The sequence below is a fragment of the Cottoperca gobio genome, chromosome 6, assembly GCF_900634415.1.
Source record: "Cottoperca gobio chromosome 6, fCotGob3.1, whole genome shotgun sequence".
NCBI classification, from domain to species: domain Eukaryota; kingdom Metazoa; phylum Chordata; class Actinopteri; order Perciformes; family Bovichtidae; genus Cottoperca; species Cottoperca gobio.
Genome location: NC_041360.1, coordinates 10,205,613 through 10,226,929, shown reverse-complemented (window position 1 = coordinate 10,226,929; position 21,317 = coordinate 10,205,613). Strand labels below are relative to the sequence as shown.

General features: G+C 40.4%; 2 protein-coding genes across 8 annotated transcripts in view; both read right to left on the bottom strand.

Moving 5' to 3' along the window:
• Nucleotides 1-1,213, bottom strand: part of osbpl5 (oxysterol binding protein-like 5) — a 45,407-nt gene extending 44,194 nt beyond the window's left edge. For all 3 annotated transcript variants that reach the window (XR_003832391.1, XR_003832392.1, XM_029434090.1), the window contains exon 1: nucleotides 1,060-1,213. The gene's annotated coding sequence lies outside the window, so the exon portion shown is untranslated. The remainder of the gene's footprint in view (nucleotides 1-1,059) is intronic.
• A 1,807-nt stretch (nucleotides 1,214-3,020) lies between these two features.
• LOC115010159 (receptor-type tyrosine-protein phosphatase eta-like) overlaps nucleotides 3,021-21,317 on the bottom strand; it is a 33,596-nt gene continuing 15,299 nt past the window's right edge. For 3 of the 5 annotated variants that reach the window (XM_029434616.1, XM_029434614.1, XM_029434619.1), the window contains 28 exons: nucleotides 19,041-19,301; nucleotides 18,123-18,377; nucleotides 17,236-17,490; nucleotides 16,810-17,082; nucleotides 16,312-16,578; nucleotides 15,909-16,172; nucleotides 15,183-15,446; nucleotides 14,781-15,035; nucleotides 13,878-14,138; nucleotides 13,431-13,697; nucleotides 13,075-13,338; nucleotides 11,603-11,872; nucleotides 11,247-11,510; nucleotides 10,829-11,092; nucleotides 10,572-10,721; nucleotides 9,982-10,183; nucleotides 9,704-9,819; nucleotides 9,505-9,592; nucleotides 9,379-9,423; nucleotides 9,266-9,274; nucleotides 9,044-9,131; nucleotides 8,678-8,768; nucleotides 6,500-6,576; nucleotides 6,190-6,324; nucleotides 5,503-5,619; nucleotides 5,027-5,187; nucleotides 4,769-4,904; nucleotides 3,021-4,661 (listed from right to left, as the gene is read on the bottom strand). In XM_029434616.1, the coding sequence (XP_029290476.1) occupies nucleotides 4,503-4,661; nucleotides 4,769-4,904; nucleotides 5,027-5,187; nucleotides 5,503-5,619; nucleotides 6,190-6,324; nucleotides 6,500-6,576; nucleotides 8,678-8,768; nucleotides 9,044-9,131; nucleotides 9,266-9,274; nucleotides 9,379-9,423; nucleotides 9,505-9,592; nucleotides 9,704-9,819; nucleotides 9,982-10,183; nucleotides 10,572-10,721; nucleotides 10,829-11,092; nucleotides 11,247-11,510; nucleotides 11,603-11,872; nucleotides 13,075-13,338; nucleotides 13,431-13,697; nucleotides 13,878-14,138; nucleotides 14,781-15,035; nucleotides 15,183-15,446; nucleotides 15,909-16,172; nucleotides 16,312-16,578; nucleotides 16,810-17,082; nucleotides 17,236-17,490; nucleotides 18,123-18,377; nucleotides 19,041-19,301 (5,258 nt within the window). In that variant the 3' untranslated portion in view covers nucleotides 3,021-4,502. The remainder of the gene's footprint in view (nucleotides 4,662-4,768; nucleotides 4,905-5,026; nucleotides 5,188-5,502; nucleotides 5,620-6,189; nucleotides 6,325-6,499; nucleotides 6,577-8,677; nucleotides 8,769-9,043; nucleotides 9,132-9,265; nucleotides 9,275-9,378; nucleotides 9,424-9,504; nucleotides 9,593-9,703; nucleotides 9,820-9,981; nucleotides 10,184-10,571; nucleotides 10,722-10,828; nucleotides 11,093-11,246; nucleotides 11,511-11,602; nucleotides 11,873-13,074; nucleotides 13,339-13,430; nucleotides 13,698-13,877; nucleotides 14,139-14,780; nucleotides 15,036-15,182; nucleotides 15,447-15,908; nucleotides 16,173-16,311; nucleotides 16,579-16,809; nucleotides 17,083-17,235; nucleotides 17,491-18,122; nucleotides 18,378-19,040; nucleotides 19,302-21,317) is intronic. The other 2 variants (XM_029434618.1, XM_029434615.1) reach the window with 2 other exon arrangements.

Here is a 21,317-nt window from a genome sequence, read left to right as displayed (position 1 = left end):
CACACTGCCATGGGAATTTCAAAATAAAGGCGTATACTAGAGATGATGATATGTATCCATGTTTTAACTTTGCATCAATAATATTGGATCGTTGATTGAATCCATATATCAACTCAATATTAACCATTGTTCTCTATATCCATTGAGAAAGGTCTCTGCAGAAAAGATTGTTGACGGTCATAAATGTGCTTGTAGTGAACACATGTCAAAGGTTACAGCTTTGGCATTACTTCAGAAACACTGGGGTTGAATCTTGCTGAAGATTTCTTGGCCTGCACTGCATATACCGGCATTTGACATTTAAATGTCTACCAGCCCCACAACGCTCTCCTTTGAATCATCTACACACTGCATTATGTCTTAACGTTACATACTGCACGTCGCGCCCTGCATGTCATCACGACGATGAACGGAGTACTCCTTTGAGTAATGGAGGTTGTTGGGAAGCAGCATTAATCCTTATGGTTATTCCTCTGGTGATCGCTCTGCCACTTACCGTGTAATAAAGGGTTTCGTTATCCATGTTTGATTGGTCCAATGTACCAATGCAGTTCATCGTTACTTGAAGCAGTTGAAAGCAGGAAGGTAAAACGAATACATACGAGGATTTAATACAGAGGTGCTTGCCCTTGCTTGCCACAGGCACCCTACACCTCGGTTAGGTTCAGGGTTGCCATGCAAACAAGTGACAGCCAAGATGCAGCCGCATGGGGCATGGTTGGCTAACGTGGGGATGAGGGTTTACTTTAGGTAGCTAGCGTGTAACATTAACCACTACCCGGCCAGAAGGCACACCATATAGACACAGATAACGTTACTACCCCCACTGACCAAATTCCTCCAAATATTGCGACGTTAGGACCCTCACAACTACCGTCCGGAAAAAGCAAATCCTCCACATTTTACCAGTTAATGCTATCTGAGCTCCGCTAGCTAGCGTAAGTTAGCACATTAAATATACGTTCAATTATACAAGTAACGTTCGCTAAAAATAGCAAGTTATCTTTCTCGACGTGTTGGCGTGGTGTAGTAATAGAGCAGTTACGTGTTAAAACTTACTCTGTGTCGACCAGCGTGGCGCTCATACAGTTGTTTCCGAGCTTGCTTCCCAAACCAGCGTCATAGCACGGGACTGTGTGAGATAGCAGGGTTGAGGGGAACAGCAGGCGGGCTGTGGCGGACGGTAGGAGTCGGCAGGAGGAGAAGTTTCAACATGGAGAGTGTGGAGTGGACTGGATCCTCCTGCTGCGGTTCATCTGGCTGCTGCTGCTGCTACACAGGGAGCCCTGGCGACACCTGTGGCTGCAGCAGAGTACAACACCTGCTGCACGGAACTGTATTGTTAATATTAACCATGTAGATGAGGTAGTTATGCGACAAGAGCAAACATTATCATACATTTGCACTATCACATATGGAGTATTAAAGCCCATTTGTTGAGATGTTGTAGTGTATTTACAACTTGTCAAGATTATCATTTAAACATCTAACCCATCAGTGGGACAAGAATAGTTCAAGACGTATTGGACAGTGTATTTCAAAATGGTAAAAGTATTAAGATTGTAATCTTCATTAAATATAGCACTACGCAGTGTAAAAATGCATGCAAAATACATACAAGTAATGCATAGTATTTTTTTTTATCAAGTATAATTACAGAAGTATTATTAGCAACATGTATGTAAAGTACCAAAAGTAAACGTACTCATTAGGCTATCAGTATTATATATCATTTTATTGGATTATTATTATTACTGATGCCTTAACATATAAGTAGAGTTTTACTGTCAAAGCTGTAGTTTTAATTTTTAGCATTGTAAATACTGTTGATTAGTTTAATCTATAACAATGCATCACATTTTATAAGATGATCATGTTTCATACACACAATCGTATTGTGCAAAGTAGTTAGTAACTATACCTGTTAGATACTGTACATGCAGTGGAATAAGAGGACAATATATTTATCTGAAAACGAGAAGTAGAAGTGTACAGTAGGATACAATTTATATACTTGTTTTCTTGTGTTTTTAAAGACAGATTAAAAAAACATTATCACCTCAATTGGAAATATCCTGGTGTAATCCATTATGGTGGATTTACTGTCTGGCACAAAAGCATTTGAGCTCATCATTACATGTGGACCACCCAGTTATCTTTTGTCCTATTTTAACTTTGTTTATGAACGTGTCATTGCTGTCATAACAGTTCCATCTCCCTGTATACCTATTATTGCAACACACAGCATAGGAAACTAGGAGGCATTCAAATGCCACATCTATTTTTAGATCTAACTTGTGGATCTGAGAGACATGGAACAGGATGATGAGTGAGAAATATCAGGCTTATTGAAGCTGACACGTTGACAAAATCGTATACTACCACCATGCCAGGAGTGCCCACTGTGTGAAAATAATAGCCCTTACAAACACCTCCATGTTGCAGCAAATCCCCCAAGTATAGGCCTCATCTGAGCTGTACAATTATAACTTTTTGAAGTCTCAGTGTAAAAAGCTTTTTCCTTATGAAGAAACAGAAATTGCATTATTTATTTGTCTCTTGACGGTGCACTTAACTACCTGCAACCTCAAAGTTGCTCTGAATAATGCAAAGGTGTGCCAGTTCAGTCCTCCTCTGCAGCATGCAGCATATTCTGTTGTTTGTTTCATTTGATCTTTCCATTTGACTGCAGAAATTCAGAAACTATTTGCATAATAAAGGTATCAGCAGTACAGGTTCTAGTGTAGCTGTCAAACATATTGTGCAAGGTATGATTTAATGATATTAGCTGGCTAAATGTTACACAACACAAGAAGTAGCATATTCTGAGTGACATCATCTTGGAGATTTGTAATATTATCAAAAATGATGATAACATTATGGTGAGAGCGAACGTCTTTTAAGCTAGTGGGTTCTAGTACAGGACAGGTTTGAGCTGCACTCACTTACACACTGATTCAAACCATGCACACACTAAATAACCCATCACAAATGTGGGGTAAAAATGTAATAACAGCCACTTTAATCCCATTTTGTTTCATTTTATTGAAGGGTACACAAATTTGATTTACATTTATTTGCATTGTACCAGCAAGCATCTCATAAAGCATTCCAAAAAACAATCCTACAATTTTGTGACTATTTGCTATTCTTCTTTCCTTAAGTGCTTTCAATCATTAAATACATTACGATACAATAAAAATAAAACATAGACTTATATATTCTACAGACTAACCACACGCATCAATTATCTTAAAAAACTAATAAAAAGTATACCCGCCTCATGGAAAGCTCTGCCCTTTAGAAGCTGAAAATAAAGCTCCTCTTGTGATTTTAACATCACAGGAAATGTCCATAGACAGACTGGATGTGCAGCAGGAAGTGACATAACATGGTTGTTTCTTTGAGGAATGTACAATGTAGAAAAGAAGGACATGACAAAACAAAAACAATGGATGTGACCTCTAAGTTCTTGACAGTACACACTGATGCAGTATGGGTTTGTTAACACCATACCTCCCCACCAAAAGGTTCCTGAGCTTTTGTTTAATGCTACCTTATTAAATCAGAAGAAGAACAAAATAATCAAAGTAAAATTGTAACAATCAAATGTGGGGTGAAGAGCAAAATCTTTCACAAAGCACTGGCTAAAATGTAATCAACGATACTGATAATAAAAAAAAACATCTCGATAGTTTGGACAGTGTACAGAAAGACTAATGCATCCAGTGCATTACTCACTACAGTGCATACACGTACACATGTCTACAACAAATACACACAAGTCATTAAAGGGCATTGAATAGTTTAAATTGGCTTAAGAGGTGCAAAAAGAATTGACTGGACTATCTGAAAAACTTTAATAAAATATGATATATTGAGAAACCTAATTGTAAGGTTCCTGTAACAAGGTAATATCATAACAGTCCCTGTTTGTCTTTTACAGTTTAAGACAAAATAATGGAGTGCCACCTATTGGCACTAAAGTGTACATGCTTTGAAAAGGCACATAGTATTCACACCAGCAATTCTTTATACAAGGGAATTCCAAAGGTTCAATTAGTTACAAGTTTTTCCGTCAAAAGTGTCTGTGAAAATACCTATACAGCATCAAACATGTTACCTGAGCAAACAATGTAATCATCAGTAAGTCATATACAGTAGGAAACAAGCATGTAAAGAACAAAATGAGCAATACAAAAATCTGCAGTTATAAGAGAGAATCCAATTTTATGTTTGAATGTACATATAATCCAAATATTTTTGGTCAGTGATTATGTCCCCTACATCTCCATATTATCAAACATTCTATATTTTTTTAACAAATAAATACCGCAAAATAGAAGTTTAAATCCAAAAAGCTACAAGATGCTGAACAAAAAGTGTGGCAAGTATAAAAAATAAATACAGCATAATCTGTTAAAAGCTTTCCCTTTGCAAATGTCTGCTCAGTTTCTTGCTAAGAGCAAAGAGAGAAGTAGAACCTGAATGGTTTCTCTGGCCTATGCATTGTGGTACCCTTTTTTGGGGTAACCTTTTTTTGGTTCTACGTTCTCGTATATAGAGAGTGCAGCGGTGTTTTGGTAGATTAGATCCACATTGGTTCCAGTTCTTGATCTGATGATGTCTATGGCACACTGGTTTAGGAACACATACTGGTCCTGCAGGAACATCAAATATAAAAGTTAACTGAGCTGCAGCACACTTCATATACACCCTTCATTTATTTCATGCACAAAACCAAAACCAAAACGAGACTGTGTCTTACCTCTGTCTGCACCATAAGGGGCCGGTGCATGCGCAGATCGTGGACGATGCCGTAAACATCCACAATATTTTCCCTTTCAATCTGGAAGATCAAACTGTCGATGGCTATGAAGGTACCTGTGCGTCCAACACCAGCACTGAGTGTAGACGACGTAGACACACAGAAGAGGGAAAGAGGAGAGAAAGACAGAATATCAGATTAATCTTTTTGTCATTTCTGTTCTGTAGAATTACATTGCGTGCGTGGGTTCTGTCGGACCTGCAGTGGACCACAGTGGGAGAGTGTCTGGAGTATTGGTTCATGTGCTCTCTGACCAAGTGTCTGAAGCCGATAAGGAGCTCGGTGGTTTGTGGTACCCCGTGATCTGGCCAGACTGTGAAGTGGAACTGACGCACTGAACGGGTCTCTGCTGTTTTCACCTGAAGGACGAACATGCACACAAACTCAAAATAATCAAAGTGTATGGAGTGTGTGATCTCATCAAATTACAGACACAGGCTGTGTTGCAGAGAAACACATTTTCACAATTATTGACAAGTTAGATCACAGTGCCTTTGCTCAGAAGGTAACTGGAGCACACACCCTTTTTTTAAATGACAATTTATTGGTTGCAAGGATACACGTTTTAATGCAATGTGCCTTTTTTATCAGACTCATCAGATTATTGACAGGTGTTCAGTAGTGTTATTTGTTCAATCATGTTTCGACGGTATATGTAACATCTCGACACTTACGTTTTTAATGTCAAAGTCCCTGATGGTCCAGTCTTCAAGTGATATTTCAGAGGTTGTTGTCACAGTGATGTTTTCAAAGTGCTTGGTGCCATTATTCCAATATTGCTCACATTTAACCTGGAACAGACAATTGTTCAGTTGCAGTACTCAGAATTTATATTCAGAATATAGAAACATTTGGAAACATAAGTATTTACAGTAAAGGTACATTCTAAGGAGAAATGTTATTTTATGAGATTTTTGAAGCAGCAAGGCAACTCTACAATATTTGTGTCAATCAGCTGTACAGCTTGTTTTAGTTTTTATTTAAAAAGATACATTTTGGCATACTAAATTCTGCAATGCTTATGATAATTCTTATGGTTATGCATTGACTTGGCTGTTTTTGCTTCATATAAAATGTTTAAGAATACACTGTGTGAGATGTAGAAATATATCACACTGTTGATATAATTCTCTCTCTTACTATCTGGATAAATGTACAGGTGGTTCATTCAATGAATTAACCAATTGTAATGCATTAACTCTCCAACATCTTTACTTCAGGGATGCATTCATGGAATATGATTACTGATTACATTTAGGATGAAATATTACATACAAGAGTATGCGGTCTGACAATAGTGTGTGTCCATGTATGTAAACATGCGCGTTGCTTCTGGGCGCCATGTTTGTGTTCGCACTCACTCGTCCCTGTTCATTACAGCGTGTCAGCATGACCAGAGTCTGTACGTTCTGCTCCCAGATCATCCTCCAGAAATCGCTGACTGTGCTGGCCAAAGGACCCTGAGCTGCGATATACTCCTTCCTGGAGTTGTAACCCTTTAAAAAAAAAAAAACATCCCCACACACATCCATCCTGTTCAATTATTTCAAACATGACTGCGGATGAAGTTGAATGACATGCCATTAAGCAAAAGAATGATGATCAGGATGTTTACTGATACTGAAGCAATGACTGAGGCAGAGAGCTGTTTTAAAGAGTGTCAGTACGCACCGGCATGCAGTTAGCATTGATGTAGTCACCATATGGACTCCCATGGATAATGGAGAGTTTCACCCTAGATGAGTCATCTAGGAGGTGAGAAAAGAGCGTAAATGAAATGAAAAATGTGCTATATCCTCCAGGAATACTCCCGCTCCCTGCGCTCATCCTCAGCCGGACTCCTGACTGTATCCACCTCCCGCCTTAGCACCATGAGAGCCAGGGCTTTTAGCTGCACCGCGCCCAGGCACTGGGATTCTCTGCCCCCACATATCAAACAGTCTGACTCCATTACGACTTTCAAATCCCACCTCAAAACCCACCTGTTTAAACTGGCCTGCTCACGCTAAAACACAATCAACTTGCTATCACAGATCCTCCTTTCACTCCGTCACTCCACACTTTGTCTTGTCTGTTTTACCTACAGTATATCTCAAAAGTGAGTACACCCTTTAGATTTTTGCAAATATTCTGTTATATCCTTTCAGGGGATAACATTATCCTACTGAAACTTTGATATAACTTAAAGTAGTCAGTGTGCTGCTTGAATAACAGTATAGATTTATTGTCCTTTGAAAATTACTCAGTACACAGCTGTTAATGTCTAAACAGCTGGCAACAAAAGTGAGTACACCCCATAGTGAACATGTCCTAATTGTGCCCAATGATGTTGTTTTCCCGCCCTGGTGTCATGTGACTCGTTAGTGTTACAAGGATTCAGGTGTAAATGATAAGCAGGGCTGTTAAATTTGGTGTTTTGGGCACAATTCTCTCTGAATGCTGGACAACATGGCACCTCATGGCAAGGAACTCTCTGAGCGGCTGAAAAAAAGGATTATTGCGCTTCACAAAGATGGCCTTGGCTATAAGAAGATTGCCAACACCATGAAAATGAGTTGCAGCACAGTGGCTAAGATCATACAGCGGTTTTCCAGGACAGGTTCCACTCGGAACAGGCCTCGCCAGGGTCGACCAAAGAAGTTGAGTCCACGTGCTCAGCGTCATATCCAGAGGTTGGTTTCCAAAAATAGACGTGCGAGTGCTTCCAGCATTGCTGCAGAGGTTGCAGAAGTGGGATGTCAGCCTGTCAGTGCCCAGACCATACGCCGCACACTGCATCAAATCGGTTTGTATGGCCGTCGCCCCAGACAGAAGCCCCTTCTGAAACCGATGCATAAGAAAGCCCGCAAACAGTTTGCTGAAGACAATGAATCCAAGAACATGAGTTACTGGAACCATGTCCTGTGGTCTGATGAGACCAAAATAAACCTGTTTGGGTCAGATGGTGTCCGGCGTGTGTGGCGGCACCCTGGTGAGGAGTACCAAGACAAATGTGTTTTGCCTACAGTCAAGCATGGTGGTGGCAGCATCATGGTCTGGGGCTGCATGAGTGCTGCCGGCACTGGGGAGCTGCATTTCATTGAGGGACACATGAATTCCAATATATACTGTGACATCCTGCAGCAGAGCATGATCCCCTCTCTTCGGAAACTGGGCCGTAGGGCAGTTTTCCAACATGATAATGACCCTAAACACACCTCCAAGATGACAACGGCCTTGCTGAAGAAGCTGAAGGTTAAGGTGATGGACTGGCCAAGTATGTCTCCAGACCTAAACCCAATTGAGCACATGTGGGGCATCCTCAAGAGGAAGGTGGAGGAGTGCAAGGTGTCCAACATTCGTGCGCTCCGTGATGTCGTCGTGGAGGAGTGGAAGAAGATTCCAGAAGCAACCTGTGCAGCTCTGGTGAATTCCATGCCCAGGAGGGTTAAAGCAGTGCTAGATAACAATGGTGGTCACACAAAATATTGACACTTTGGGCACAATTTAGACATGTTCACTATGGGGTGTACTCACTTTTGTTGCCAGCTGTTTAGACATTAACAGCTGTGTACTGAGTAATTTTCAAAGGACAATAAATCTATACTGTTATTCAAGCAGCACACTGACTACTTTAAGTTATATCAAAGTTTCAGTGTCCTGAAAGGCGCCTCTAAATAAAATGTATTATTATATATAAAAAGGTATGGCCGCACTGCTGCGTGACTGTGTGTGATAATTTTTGATTTAATGTTGAATTATAAATGAGATAATGATGGTAGATACAGGATGATAGGCGATGACGTAGTTGAAAGAGTGTGGGGTGTTATTGTTTAGAGCAGCAGAGGTGGATTTGTTAAGGTGACTCACAGGGAAGCACATTGCTGTAGCGGTTCTTTGGCTTGTTCTCCAATGTCACAGCATTTGTTTTCAACTGAGCTGTACCAACAATCTTCAGGTCCTTTGAGAAGAAAGGAAAAAAACGTAATGATTGGATGGCTCCCTTTATGTCCAAAATCGGGTGCATGTGCAGTACCAAAAAAAGTATCAGGCAAAGGTATTGCATTTTACAAACATCATATTTCCTAAATTGTTAAATGAGATGATTATATCTGTGTAGAATGAACTTCATAATAGGATATCATTTTGATATTGGTCCGAATGGCAATTAATGATGTATTTTTTGTTGTTGTAATAATTGCCTGCTACTACTAGAATATTCGGCTCATGTTTCACCTCAAACTCTTCAGCAAAGCCACAGTCGGAGTCTGCTTTCTGCTTCTTGTAGTAAGCCTCGTAGTCCTCCACCCTCATAGCCACACTTCTGCTCAAATGGACACCAGAGGTCAGACAAGAGTCACAAGTTTTGTTCAGTAAACCACTGCCTCTTCATTGCCTGTCATAGCGTGTAACATTTGATATATCTGATCATACATAATGTAAAGGATTTATACTTACACTTTAGCTCTGGAATAAGAAAGAGGAAAAAGCAATGTTGACAAAATGTTATAGAAACAATTGTTTTCCATTTACTTTAGACGTATAATGACATGGTAAAATGAAAACCTTACCTCATGGAATGAATCTGGATGTCTGACGAGTCTTTGGTGGATAACCTACAAGTACATGAATGGTGAGTTTAGAGTACACAGAGTGCATACTGACTTTATTTTTTAACGATGATAACGAATACAAACCTTTTCCAGTAGATTATGAAGCCGATAAGGATGATGAAGAGAACGCAAAAAATTCCAAATGTTACTCCGATAGCAATGCCAATGATTGCTACAATGTTGAAAAAGATTACAGAAGAAAGACAAAGAAAGAGGCCGGTGAGCATTTCCTCACGTTATGGCAGCATTTTCTTATCAACAACATTGGTTCTAAATTTGGTACCTGGGTTCTGTGGGAGTGAAAATACACGATAGAAGTTTGTTGTTGACACCAGAGACGCTGCTTCATCCACAAGGTTGTTTTTCAAAGTCAGACTGGTGAACAACACAATAGCATATCTGCAGGATTGAACAAATGAGTTTAGAGATTTACACATATCATACACTTTGACTTGTTTTTGTTCCTAATCTCTCAATATCTTAAAAATGTATCATTGAGAAGTTACTACTTTATATTGTCTGCTTCTGCACAGCTATTTACAATATTGTTTGTGCTCTTACTGGTATTTTCCATTGGCATCCAAAGCACCATTAGTGTAGCCGTTCCATTTGGATTCATCTCCCACTTCTATGGTTAGATCATTCGCTCCACTGCGTGATTGGGAGAGCCTCTTTGTGACTGTTGCCAGGTATACTGGAGTGTCCTTTTTCCTCCACTGATTATAAGTTTTCCCCACATACTTGGTCCAATCAGAAGTTTCATCTGGAAGAGCAGGTATTATGGTAATTTGCTCCTGATAGGAAAGTTGCTTAGAGTAGGCATGAATAAATTGATACCCATCAAATGGTCACATTAGCACTAATGGATAATGATCGCGCCACATAATTACACAACTGAAATTAAAGGAATACTTCACACCCAAAATTATCATTTTTATATCAATTAGTAACCTGTGTTACCTCTAAACTTTGTTTTTCTCGCATGCCTCCACAGTGAATGAAGAATCAAAAAACAGAAAGAATAATATCTGTATTTGAATCTTCGTTGGAATATTAAAAACAAAGTTAAAGTAACACGGGGTGAGTAATTGATATATAATTGGTCATTTTTAGGGTGAAGTGTTCTTTTAAGGAGAGAAAAAGAAACCCACCGGGGGGATTATTTGTCACCAGCACTCCAACATGTGTGATTGGCCCATTGGTGCTGTTCAGCAGTCTGGAGTCAATCTGAAGGATGAACTTGTTGTATACCATGGTACTCACCACCACCAGTGTCTCAAAGTTCTCTGGAATGGGTGGATCTGGAAGAAAAAAAAGTTTTTTTACTCAAAAACCATATTGAACATATTAGTATTTACATGGAACAGTTATGTAATTCTAATGTTCACGTAACATAATGTCATCATACTTGTGATGCCTGTCGTGCAGCGACGATGCACAGGAGTGCTGGGTTGTCCACAGCTCTGAGTCTCCATAGTTAAATTGTATTCAGTATAGTGCCGGAGGTCGGACACAGTGTATTGACAACAGGTGCGTGGAGAGTTGATCTGGTCATTGTTTACAGTGACGTTGAAGCCAGAGTATTGGCCTTTGGGTATATTCCAGTTCAGGATGATTTCTGCATCTTTTGTGTTTGGACCTTCACATTTCAAGTCTTTCACTGGGCTTGCATCTGTAGCATCAAACAAGAATGATTTTTAGGAAAACATCCAACAATAACATTGATCCACAATTTTCATACATGCTCAGTTGGAAGACAAAATAATTTAGAAAATATCTGATTGCAATAACTCTATGTGAAATGAGTAGGCTTTTATGACTCCTACCTGTGCACCTGGAAATCCATGTTGGAGCACCTTTAGTTCCATCAGAGGTCTCAGTGGTGACACTAATATTATAACGTTTGCCAGGAAACAGGTCATCGATATTAAACTCATTTTCTTTAATAATTCTATCACTGATGAACCCATCTGAGCTTTGCAAAGTCACATTGTAATGATAGCTTTCCTTGTATTCGTCCGGTACGGCCCACATGACTGTGATCTTCTCCTCTTCTGTAGAAGCCGTAAGAGACTTCACACTAAACGGTCCTGATTGTTTAAAAGACATTTATTAGATGTAAATGTTACGAGACAGAAACATGAAAGTGTTTTGTGCTTGCTTACATAAATGAAAGCCTTACTTGTAGTCACCATGTTGATCTGAATCTTTTCACTCTCAAAACCCATCGGACCCACTGTTGCTATGGAGATGTTGTAGGAAGTCCCAGAAAGCAGGAAGTCAAAGGTATGACAGGTGTTGGTGGTATTGATGCTTTCTCTTCTTTGGGGTGATTGGTTAGTCAACTGGTAGTAGAACGATGCACCGGTCATCAGAGGAGCTTCCATCCACCTGATGTCAATGGAGCCGGTTGTCTTCTTCGGGATGTCAATCGTCCCGGGAGAGTTAGGGACTGGAGGGGGGTAAATTATGGAATGTGAACTTCAACAAGCAGAGTAACAAAAATATGAATGCTTAAATGGCTATATGATAGTGTTGCAAGTTTTCTATTATGTATATAGAAAATTTTCCTTGCAGAAATGTATAATTAGGTGGAGACCATCACAGTAAATAGTTCATTGCCAATATTTTTTGGGAGAAGCTTAGTTATCATGGTGTCATATGGAACAATGTCAACATAAATTTAGGAATGTAACTCACCTTTGGTTTTCAAAAGATTGATTTATAAATAATGTGTGAACGATTGTTATGTTATGATTATTTTTATTTCTGGAGGGTAGCATAAATTGATAAGAATGTAGGATAGGCATATATATATATATATATATATATATATATATATATATATATATATATATATATATATATATATATAAATACACACACATAGACACATACATACATGTATGTATGCATGCATGCATGCATGCATGCATACATACATACATACATACATACATACATACATACATACATACATACATACATACATACATACATACATACATAGATACATACATACAACTCTCACTCTTATTTACTTTGTTTGCACTGTTGAAACTGTTGAAACTTATTGTGTAGTGTGCGATGAATAAAAATACTACCACTAATAATGCAGTTGCGAGCAGACCCTGTTTTGAAACTATGTTTATGTTATAAAGGAAGCACTCAAATATTTTTTACATCTTATAGTCATAGGATTTATTTAGCCAATCAATAACAGCTGACTTAATTTGAAAATGTATCAAAAAAATGTGTTCTTGTATCATTGTCCTGTGTGACCTGTGTGATACCAGAGAGCAGGCCGTTATCATGTTCTTGAAAGCACCATCAAGGTTTGAGCATCAGCTGTGCTCACAATTGCACTGCCACATGCTGACACATGTAAACCTGATTAGAAACAAATGAAGGCAAACAATATTTCTCTGTTGTATATTCCAAAATGTCCCCGAAGCTTAAAAGTCAAGTAGATTTAATGAAAGCCTTTGGGTGCCTGGAAGATAGGCGATCCAAAAACAAAACAAAACCTAACAGCATGCTTTGGGAAACTTAAACAATGATGTAAAGTATATGCAATAAATTGTTGTTTGATACATTGGATGTGAGTTACTGAATATGAATCTGCTAAAAATCTAACGAATGTATCATACTTACAAGTTGCATTCTTAACGACTCCAGATGATGCATTGAAGGGTCCACTAAATGTGGTTACCACAGCAGTGTAAAGCCTCCCAGCAGACACGTCCTCAAACAGAAAGGAGGTATTTTTGGAGTCGAGCTCTACCTCCTCTAAAGCTGTGGAAATGTTGTTTAGATAAACCTTATAATTCTCCACTTTCCCAGGAGGTGTAGTCCATGACACTAGGATCGAACTATTGGAGCCTTGGTTGGAGATACTGGGCTGCACTGTTTCAGGCTCTGTTAATGTGCAGAGGAGGAAGGATTAAAGCTGATCACCCACCTTGACCATTTGAAATAAAAGATACAGAAATACCAGGTAAGAGTCTTACTAGTGTACTGAGAGGTTCTTCTTGCTTTCCCTTCGATGCCATCCGCTGCCATGACAAAAACACAGAAGGTGAAGTTGGTCCCAGGAGTGAGCTTGGAGATCTCTGCGACTTCTCCTGCAAATGTTTTGTTTTGGGATTCAGAGCAACAGCCTGTAGTCTCAACCCGATATCTGTATTCAGTCTTGTACTCCAATGGTTTCGTCCAAACCAGACGTACAGTAGTTGTGTTTAATGTTTCAGCTTCCAACTGTCCAATACTATATGGACCTACAAACAGAGCAGAAAGTGTTTCCTGTTAATCATCATAAAGCACATAATCTCTCATGACACACTCTGTCAATGTTAGGTAAAATATTTAGTTGTTATGTACTTTGGTTGTTTTATTATTTAGTTCGGGGTTCATTTTGATACTTTAGAGACAGTAATTTGGATAGAATATATACATACGAGTAAAGTAGGACACTGTCACATTAACTGCCTGAGTGTCATCTGCTGTCTGTGTGGTGACAGTGAAGCTGTAGCTGCTCCCAGAAAGAAGTCCAGGGATCATTATGTGTCCGTTTAAGACGGTTTCAGATGTAGAAAAGGAGCCGTTGGTGGTCTGCACCACATATGAGTAGTGAGATTTGTTCTCTGCCTGTTCCCACTCCAAGGTCACTGAATTTGTGGTGATGTCCGTCTCTCTCAGCATGGTTACAGGATATGGTCCTGAGCAAATGAGACAGATGAGATACAGTGGATATGCAGATACGTGTGTTTTCATGTGTCAGATTTGGGAAAAGTCAATCATCTGTAGTAATTAAGTGCTCAATATGTCACTTGGTGCTTCTGAATGGCCTTTGTGTTATAAAACCCATCTGGCTCATAAAGCAGTCTTCTATTTATTTAACCTTTATTTAACCAGGAGAGTCCAATTGAGATTAGGAATCTGTTTTTCCAGGTTAAATAATATCACTATACATTTGTTATATTGTTTGTGTACAAAGGTTATTGTTATGAATAAAACAAAAATAAAAGGTAAGTGAAAGTAGCTAATAGTCAGAAGTAAACTTAGTATCGTATTAACTTTTGGAACATTTAGAATATATAACTAACGCTAATTGGGAAAAATATGTAAATGTTCACAAAAGTGAGTATAAGTGAAGCATTTTTCAAATACTAATGCTTGCAAACATATACAAAATATCTCTTTTGAATGTCACAATCACCAAATCATAATAATAATGGGAACCAAAACCAGAAAATTACAACAAAACTCAAACATTAAATGTGTAAATAGATGAATAAATAAACTAGAAACCCACACTGAGAATGACTGAATAATAATAGCCCTGGTGTGATCACACTCACTGGTATAGCTTTCTGCTGTCACTGCAGTGCTCTCATAGTTCAACACGCCTACAGTAGTAACGAAGATACTGTAGGGGCTTCCAGACTGGAGGCTGTCCAGCAGGAACCAGTTGTTTCCAGTCAGAACAGAGCTGCTAAAGATGGACACACTGAAGTTGTACTGATTTTGGTCCATGCCCTCCGGAAAGGGCCAGGTGAAGTTGATGGAATCCACAGTCTGAGAGTCCACCATGATGGGGCCAGGAGGGTTGGGAACTGAACAGGAGGAATAAGGAATACTGTTTTGTTAGTGATCGATTCAAACGCTTCAGGCATTTCTAAAATAAACATTGGTCAAAATATATACAGTGCGTATAATTTGTACGTGTAGTATGTAGGTTTATAAGTCGCGATGTAACTCACAAGTGGCGTTGCAAATCTGTAAGTTCTGAGTCTCAAAAGGTCCACTCTTGGTGACCACCACCACACAGTAAAGCACTCCTGGTGTCAGGTCCTGAAACTGTTCGTTCACTGTAGCGTTGCTCAGATCCGTGCGGTTTTCCACCAACTGCCCGTCTCTGTACAGCAGGACAGTGTAAGAGTCCACCTGCCCAAAGGCTGGTGTCCAGCTCACTGACATGTTGGTTGTGCTTCCTGTGGCAGTCGTGTCAGAAACTGCTCCAGGCTCTGTAAAATTTAAGATTTCAAAATGTAAATGTTAGTTAATATACATTTAGAAAATACTTAGTTTTAGCTCTGCCTGAAAACACAACATTAACTGGAAGAAATACACTGGGTTGGGCGGAATTTAATAATTGTAATAAAATTATGTATTGTACATACAATCAAAATTGTAAAAGTGTATTCTAAACAAAATTACATTTGAGAGAATTACTTCGGGGCAGATAATGTGAAGGCACAGAAAATTACAAATGTATTATTGTCCAAAATTATTGCACATTCAATAATATATGGAAACAAGTTGCCAGAATCGGCCAATTGACCCAGTCAATACATGACTGCGTATTATTCCTTTGAATAGTGCTACTGACTGCAATTGTGATTGAGCAAATTCATGTCTTTAGCCACTAATAATGTTATATATATATATACATGAAAAAACACATTTCAGAAGCTTTGATGACATACTTGTGTAACTTAATTTGCTTTCCACTGTGGACCTGACCCCTTCTACAACTGTGAACACATCAAAAGTGTACAATTTCCCAGGGGTCAGATTGAAGAAGGTGTAAGTCTCAGTCTCAGTTGAATGATTCTGCACCATCATGGCGTCCTGGAGTGTTATCACCAGGTAGGAGTAGAAAGGCTTATGATCACTTTGTCTGAGCCACGTCAGCCGGATGGCTGTTGTGTTCACATCCTCCACCGTGAGGTTGGTCACTGCTTTGGGCACTGCAGCAAATACAGCAGAGGGTAGAACAAGGGTATTATATATTTTTGTGATGTTTTTAATCAATTTCAGTATACAGGATGTTTCTGATTGTACATAATCCATTATTGCTTCATCAAGTGTTTAAATGTAAGCCCATACTTGTGTAACTGAATGTCTGTTCCACCGTGGATTCACTTCCTGCTGCTGCTATCGTTGTGACATTGATATTGTATCTAGTTCCTGGCTCCAGGTTGGATACATTAGTGCTGTTATTGCTGACTGTTGTGTTGAACAGTGCTCCTGTAGAATTGTAGGTTTGAACCAAGTATTTGTAATACGTCGGGGCTTCCTGCGGGTGTGACCATTCCACTTTTACTGAGGTGCTGGATTGAGGGCTGGCTACAAGGTTCAACACAGGGTTGGGCACTGGAAAAAACGACAAACAAGGGAAATATTCATTAAAAAGTACTTAAATAAGAAGCGATTTACATCACTTATGATATATTTATAAAATAAGTTACGTAATATACAGTAATATTCTTACTGTACGTGCTGGGCAGATGTTATACAAATATTGCAAAAACTACAACATCAATTTAATGACTTCCAGCAATAGAGACACTTCTACGTCCTTTGGTTTCTCCCTCTTATACTTACAGGTGAAAGCAGAATGATGACTGGCTTTGCTCTTTAAACTCTGGGGTCCAACAGTTTCGACGGTTATATTGTAGGAAGTTCCAGAGAGAAGCGAGGACAGCTCTGTGTGATTGACCAAGGGGCTCTTATTTTGTGCCTCGCCACCGTCAGTCTGGTAGGTGATATGGTAGCTGATGTTTGGAGCCCCCTCCATCAAAGCAGGAGTCGCCCACTGCAGAAAGAGCGAAGAGTTTGTCCTCTGACTGATGATGATGGAACCAGGAGGTGTGGGCTCTAAGATGTATGAACAACAGGTAGACACACACTTATTACTTGTGTTTCTGTTGTTAGTCATGTCTGATTGGTTTTAATGGTTTAAACCCTTTAATAAAAATGACATCCACTTGCAAAACATTGTTAGATGAATAACTCTTAGAATGAACTTACCAGTGGCAAATGAAGACTGATCAGACATCTTACTGAAGATTCCAGATACAGCGATCACGTTGATAAAAAACAGTCTACCAGGATTTAAATCAGTAAAGAGGACTGTGGTGACTGTTGTTACGTTGCAATACAAATATATTTCATTTGTGATGTTCACCACATAGTGATCAACCCTCCCGTTTGGCAAAGTCCAGCTGATGTTCAAGTAATCGGTTCCTCGTGCTGTCACCGAAATGTTTTCAGGCTTTTCAGGTTCTGTACAATAAAGAAGTAAAAGGTGGTTTGATTCCTTGTCATTGCATTGTGAAAGAAACACAATCTCCCTTCATGATGAGTCGTAATTTGAAATGGCATAATACAAATCAAATACATATATTTGCTGTAAATGCCTATTTGAACGATGAAGAACATCAAATATTGCAATGTGATCATACATTTAAGTAATCCATATGCCATACTTCCAATACTTCCATACTATACTACCGTGTATTATTATTTTTTTATACTATATTTCTTAACAACCTAGCGTTTATAATGGTGCCAACATGCAGAGGAACACAAATACATTTGACATTTTAATAGCTAAAATAACTAAATATGCTTGCAAAAAAAACTTAAAACAATTAATTGATCATCAAAATACTTGCCTTGTTACTTGTTAAAGTATTCAATTAAATTGTTAATAATATAATTAACCAACTAATTGTTGCAGCTCCACATGCATCCAAATTGTTTGTTAATACTTTTTTTTTATCTGCCGTTTATGAACCCCATTTTTTACACTATATATGTACAGTAGTATAAAAATAATTTAACATCAGATAAGGATGATGCACTGAATAAGAAATAAGCACTGTCATTAGCAAAAGTGTAATTCATGGTCTTACTTGTATAGTGAACAATCTCAGACACTTCACTCTTGATATCTCCAGCCACTGCTATGACAGTAAAACTGTATTGCACTCCAGGAGTCAGCTCAGTGACATTTATGTTTGTTTCAGTGGCATTAACAGTCGAGTCAGTTGTTCCATCAGTCCACTTTACTGTATAGAAGGAACTGCTTCCCTCTGGTTTAATCCACATCACAGATATAGAGGATGTTGTGATTTCACCAACAGTGAGGTTTCTGACGACTTCAGGCTCTGTGAGGGAAAAGGTGTTAAATAGGGAAATTAACCGTTTTTTAAATAATTTCATCAAGCAAATTCTTCTTTGAGTCAAAGTCACGATAGTAACAGTGCAACCAGAGCCATGTCATCCCACAAATGTTATCAAGCTGTTTCCATGCAGCTGGAAGTCCATCTAACATCTTTGTACAGTCACACTTCTTAAGGCCGACACTCAGCGTCATCTTTAACAAGTGATCAAAGCCCCTCATCTGACTTCTGATACAACAGAGTAACAGCAGTTTGACATTAAGATTTTCTTGGATCTCTCACCCTAAACATCGTCCTGTGGAGAAACCTAATTTCAACTGCTGTATCAATGACATCATTTTTGTCTAAACAGACTTTTTGGACAAAGCTGTTTAGCAAAACAACAACAATCCAGAGCTTTGCTTCACAGGTGAGCTCTCTTGTCTTCACCATGGTCCAGTACAACAACAGCATCACTGTAGCTGCTGCCCAAACCTCAGTCAACCACTTCTCCTTTGAGAGGACTTGTTATTCTACATCTGGACTTCTCTTACAGTAACCTCAGAGTATCAACCTGCTTGTGATCACTGCAGACAGTCTTCTCTCACAGATGTCTTCAGCAGACTCTCACTACCTGACTTTAGGAACCACATCTAAATGATTACTTACTTGTGTATTGAGAAATTGCAGCACTGTGTCCTTCAGTCCTGCCATCATCTGCCACTGCAGTAACAGTTATGTCATACTGGACACCAGCAGTCAGGTTACTAATGTTTACATTTGTTTCAGTCACATGGTCACGAAAAGTCACATTTCCATCAGTCCAGTGTACTTTATAGGAAGAGCAGCTTCCCTCTGGTTTAATCCACTTCACAGATATAGAGGATGTTGTGATTTTAGTGACAGAGATATATCCGACTACTTCAGGCTCTGTGAGCGCAGGATAAATACAAGATGAGGGAGAAAATAAACACATTTAGAGCCAGGGAAAAAAACTACTGACTGTGGCAAGTACATCATCTACACTTGAGTGTGTTTTGGGACAGGATAAACATCTACAAAAGTTAAAAGCTATAGCGCAGGGGTTTTCAATGTTTTTCAGGCCAAGGACTCCCAAACTGATGTAGAGGTGGAGCAGGGACCTCCTACTATATATATTGTATAGAAGAGGCCTCTCTGGGAACCATCACCGTATCGTGGTGGAGAGGTTTGTGTGTCCCTATGAACCTAAGAGCTGTGTTGTCTGGAGCCTAGTGCTCCTGGTAGGGTCTCCCAAGGCAAATTGGTCTCAGGTGAGGGGCCAGACTAAGAACGGTTTAAAACGACTTCATGAAAAAAAGGGAAAGGAAAGGAGAGACCCTGCCCGGAGTAAGCCTGGGGCACCCGTCTGGAGCCAGTCCCAGAGGGAGGGCCGGACAGCGAGCGCCTGGTGGCCGGGTTTGCCACGGAGCCCGGTCGGGCACAGACCGAAGAAACTACGTGGTGCCTCCCATACATCCATCCTGTGGGCCCACCACTCATGGGAAAAACCGCTGGGGTGGGGTGCGCTGTCACACGGGTGGCAGTGATGGTCAGGGGCCTCGACGGACCATACCCGGGCAGCAAAGGCTGGCTCTGGGGACGTGGAACGTCACCTCTCTGTGGGGGAAGGAGCCGGAACTAGTGCGGAGATGAAGCGCTACCAGTTGGATCTGGTGGGGCTTACCTCTACGCACAGTCCTGGCTCTGGAACCGTACTCCTGGATAGGGGTTGGACTCTATTATTCTCCGGAGTTGTCCAAGGTGTGAGGCGTCGGGCCGGGGTGGGGATACGCACAAGTCCCCGGATGAGCGCCGCTACGTTGGAGTTTACCCCGGTGGACGAAAGGGTCGCCTCCCTACGCCTTCGGGTTATGGGGGGGAAAACTCTGACTGTTGTTTGTGCCTATGCCCCAAACCGCAATTTGGAGTATTCGGCCTTCTTGGAGACCCTGAATGGAGTCCTGCAGGGGGCTCCAGTAGGGGACTCCGTAATCTTGCTGGGAGACTTCAACGCACACGTGGGGAACGATGGAGACACCTGGAGAGGCGTGATTGGGAGGGAGGGCCTCCCTGATCTAAACCCGAACGGTCATTTGTTGTTGGACTTCTGTGCTAGTCATGGAATGGCCATAACAAACACCATGTTCGAACATAAGGATGCTCATAAGTGTACGTGGTACCAGGCCAAAGGTCAATGATCGATTTTGTAATCGTATCATCTGATCTGAGGCCGCATGTTTTGGACACTCGGGTGAAGAGAGGGGCGGAGCTGTCAACTGATCACCATCTGGTGGTGAGTTGGATCAAGGGGTGGGGGAAGACTCTGGACAGACCTGGTAAACCTAAACGGGTAGTGCGGGTGAACTAGAAACGTCTGGAGGAAGCCCCTGTCCTGGGGATCTTCAACTCACACCTCCGGCGGAGCTTTTCAGATATCCCTGTGGAGGTTGGGGGCATTGAACCTGAGTTGGCGATGTTCAAAACCTCTATTGCTGAAGCTGCGGTGATGAGCTGTGGTCTCAAGGTCTTAGGTGTCTCAAGGGGCGGTAAACCTCGAACACCGTGGTGGACCCCGGTGGTCAGGGAAGCCATCCGACTGAAGAAGGAGTCCTTCCGGGTATGTAGGACTCCGGAAACAGTTGCAGGGTACCAAAAGACTAGAAGGGCGGCAGCCTCTGCAATGTCAGAGGCAAAGCAGCGGGTGTGGGAGAAGTTCGGAGAAGTTATGGAGAAGGACTTTCGGTCGGCACCAAGGTGCTTCTGGAAAACCATCCGGCACCTCAGGAGGGGGAAGCGAGGAACCATCCAAGCTGTGTACAGCAAGGGTGGGACCCTGCTGCCATACTTCCAATTCTTCCATACTATACTACCGTGTATTATTATTTTTTTATATTATATTTCTTAACAACTTAGCGTTTATAATGG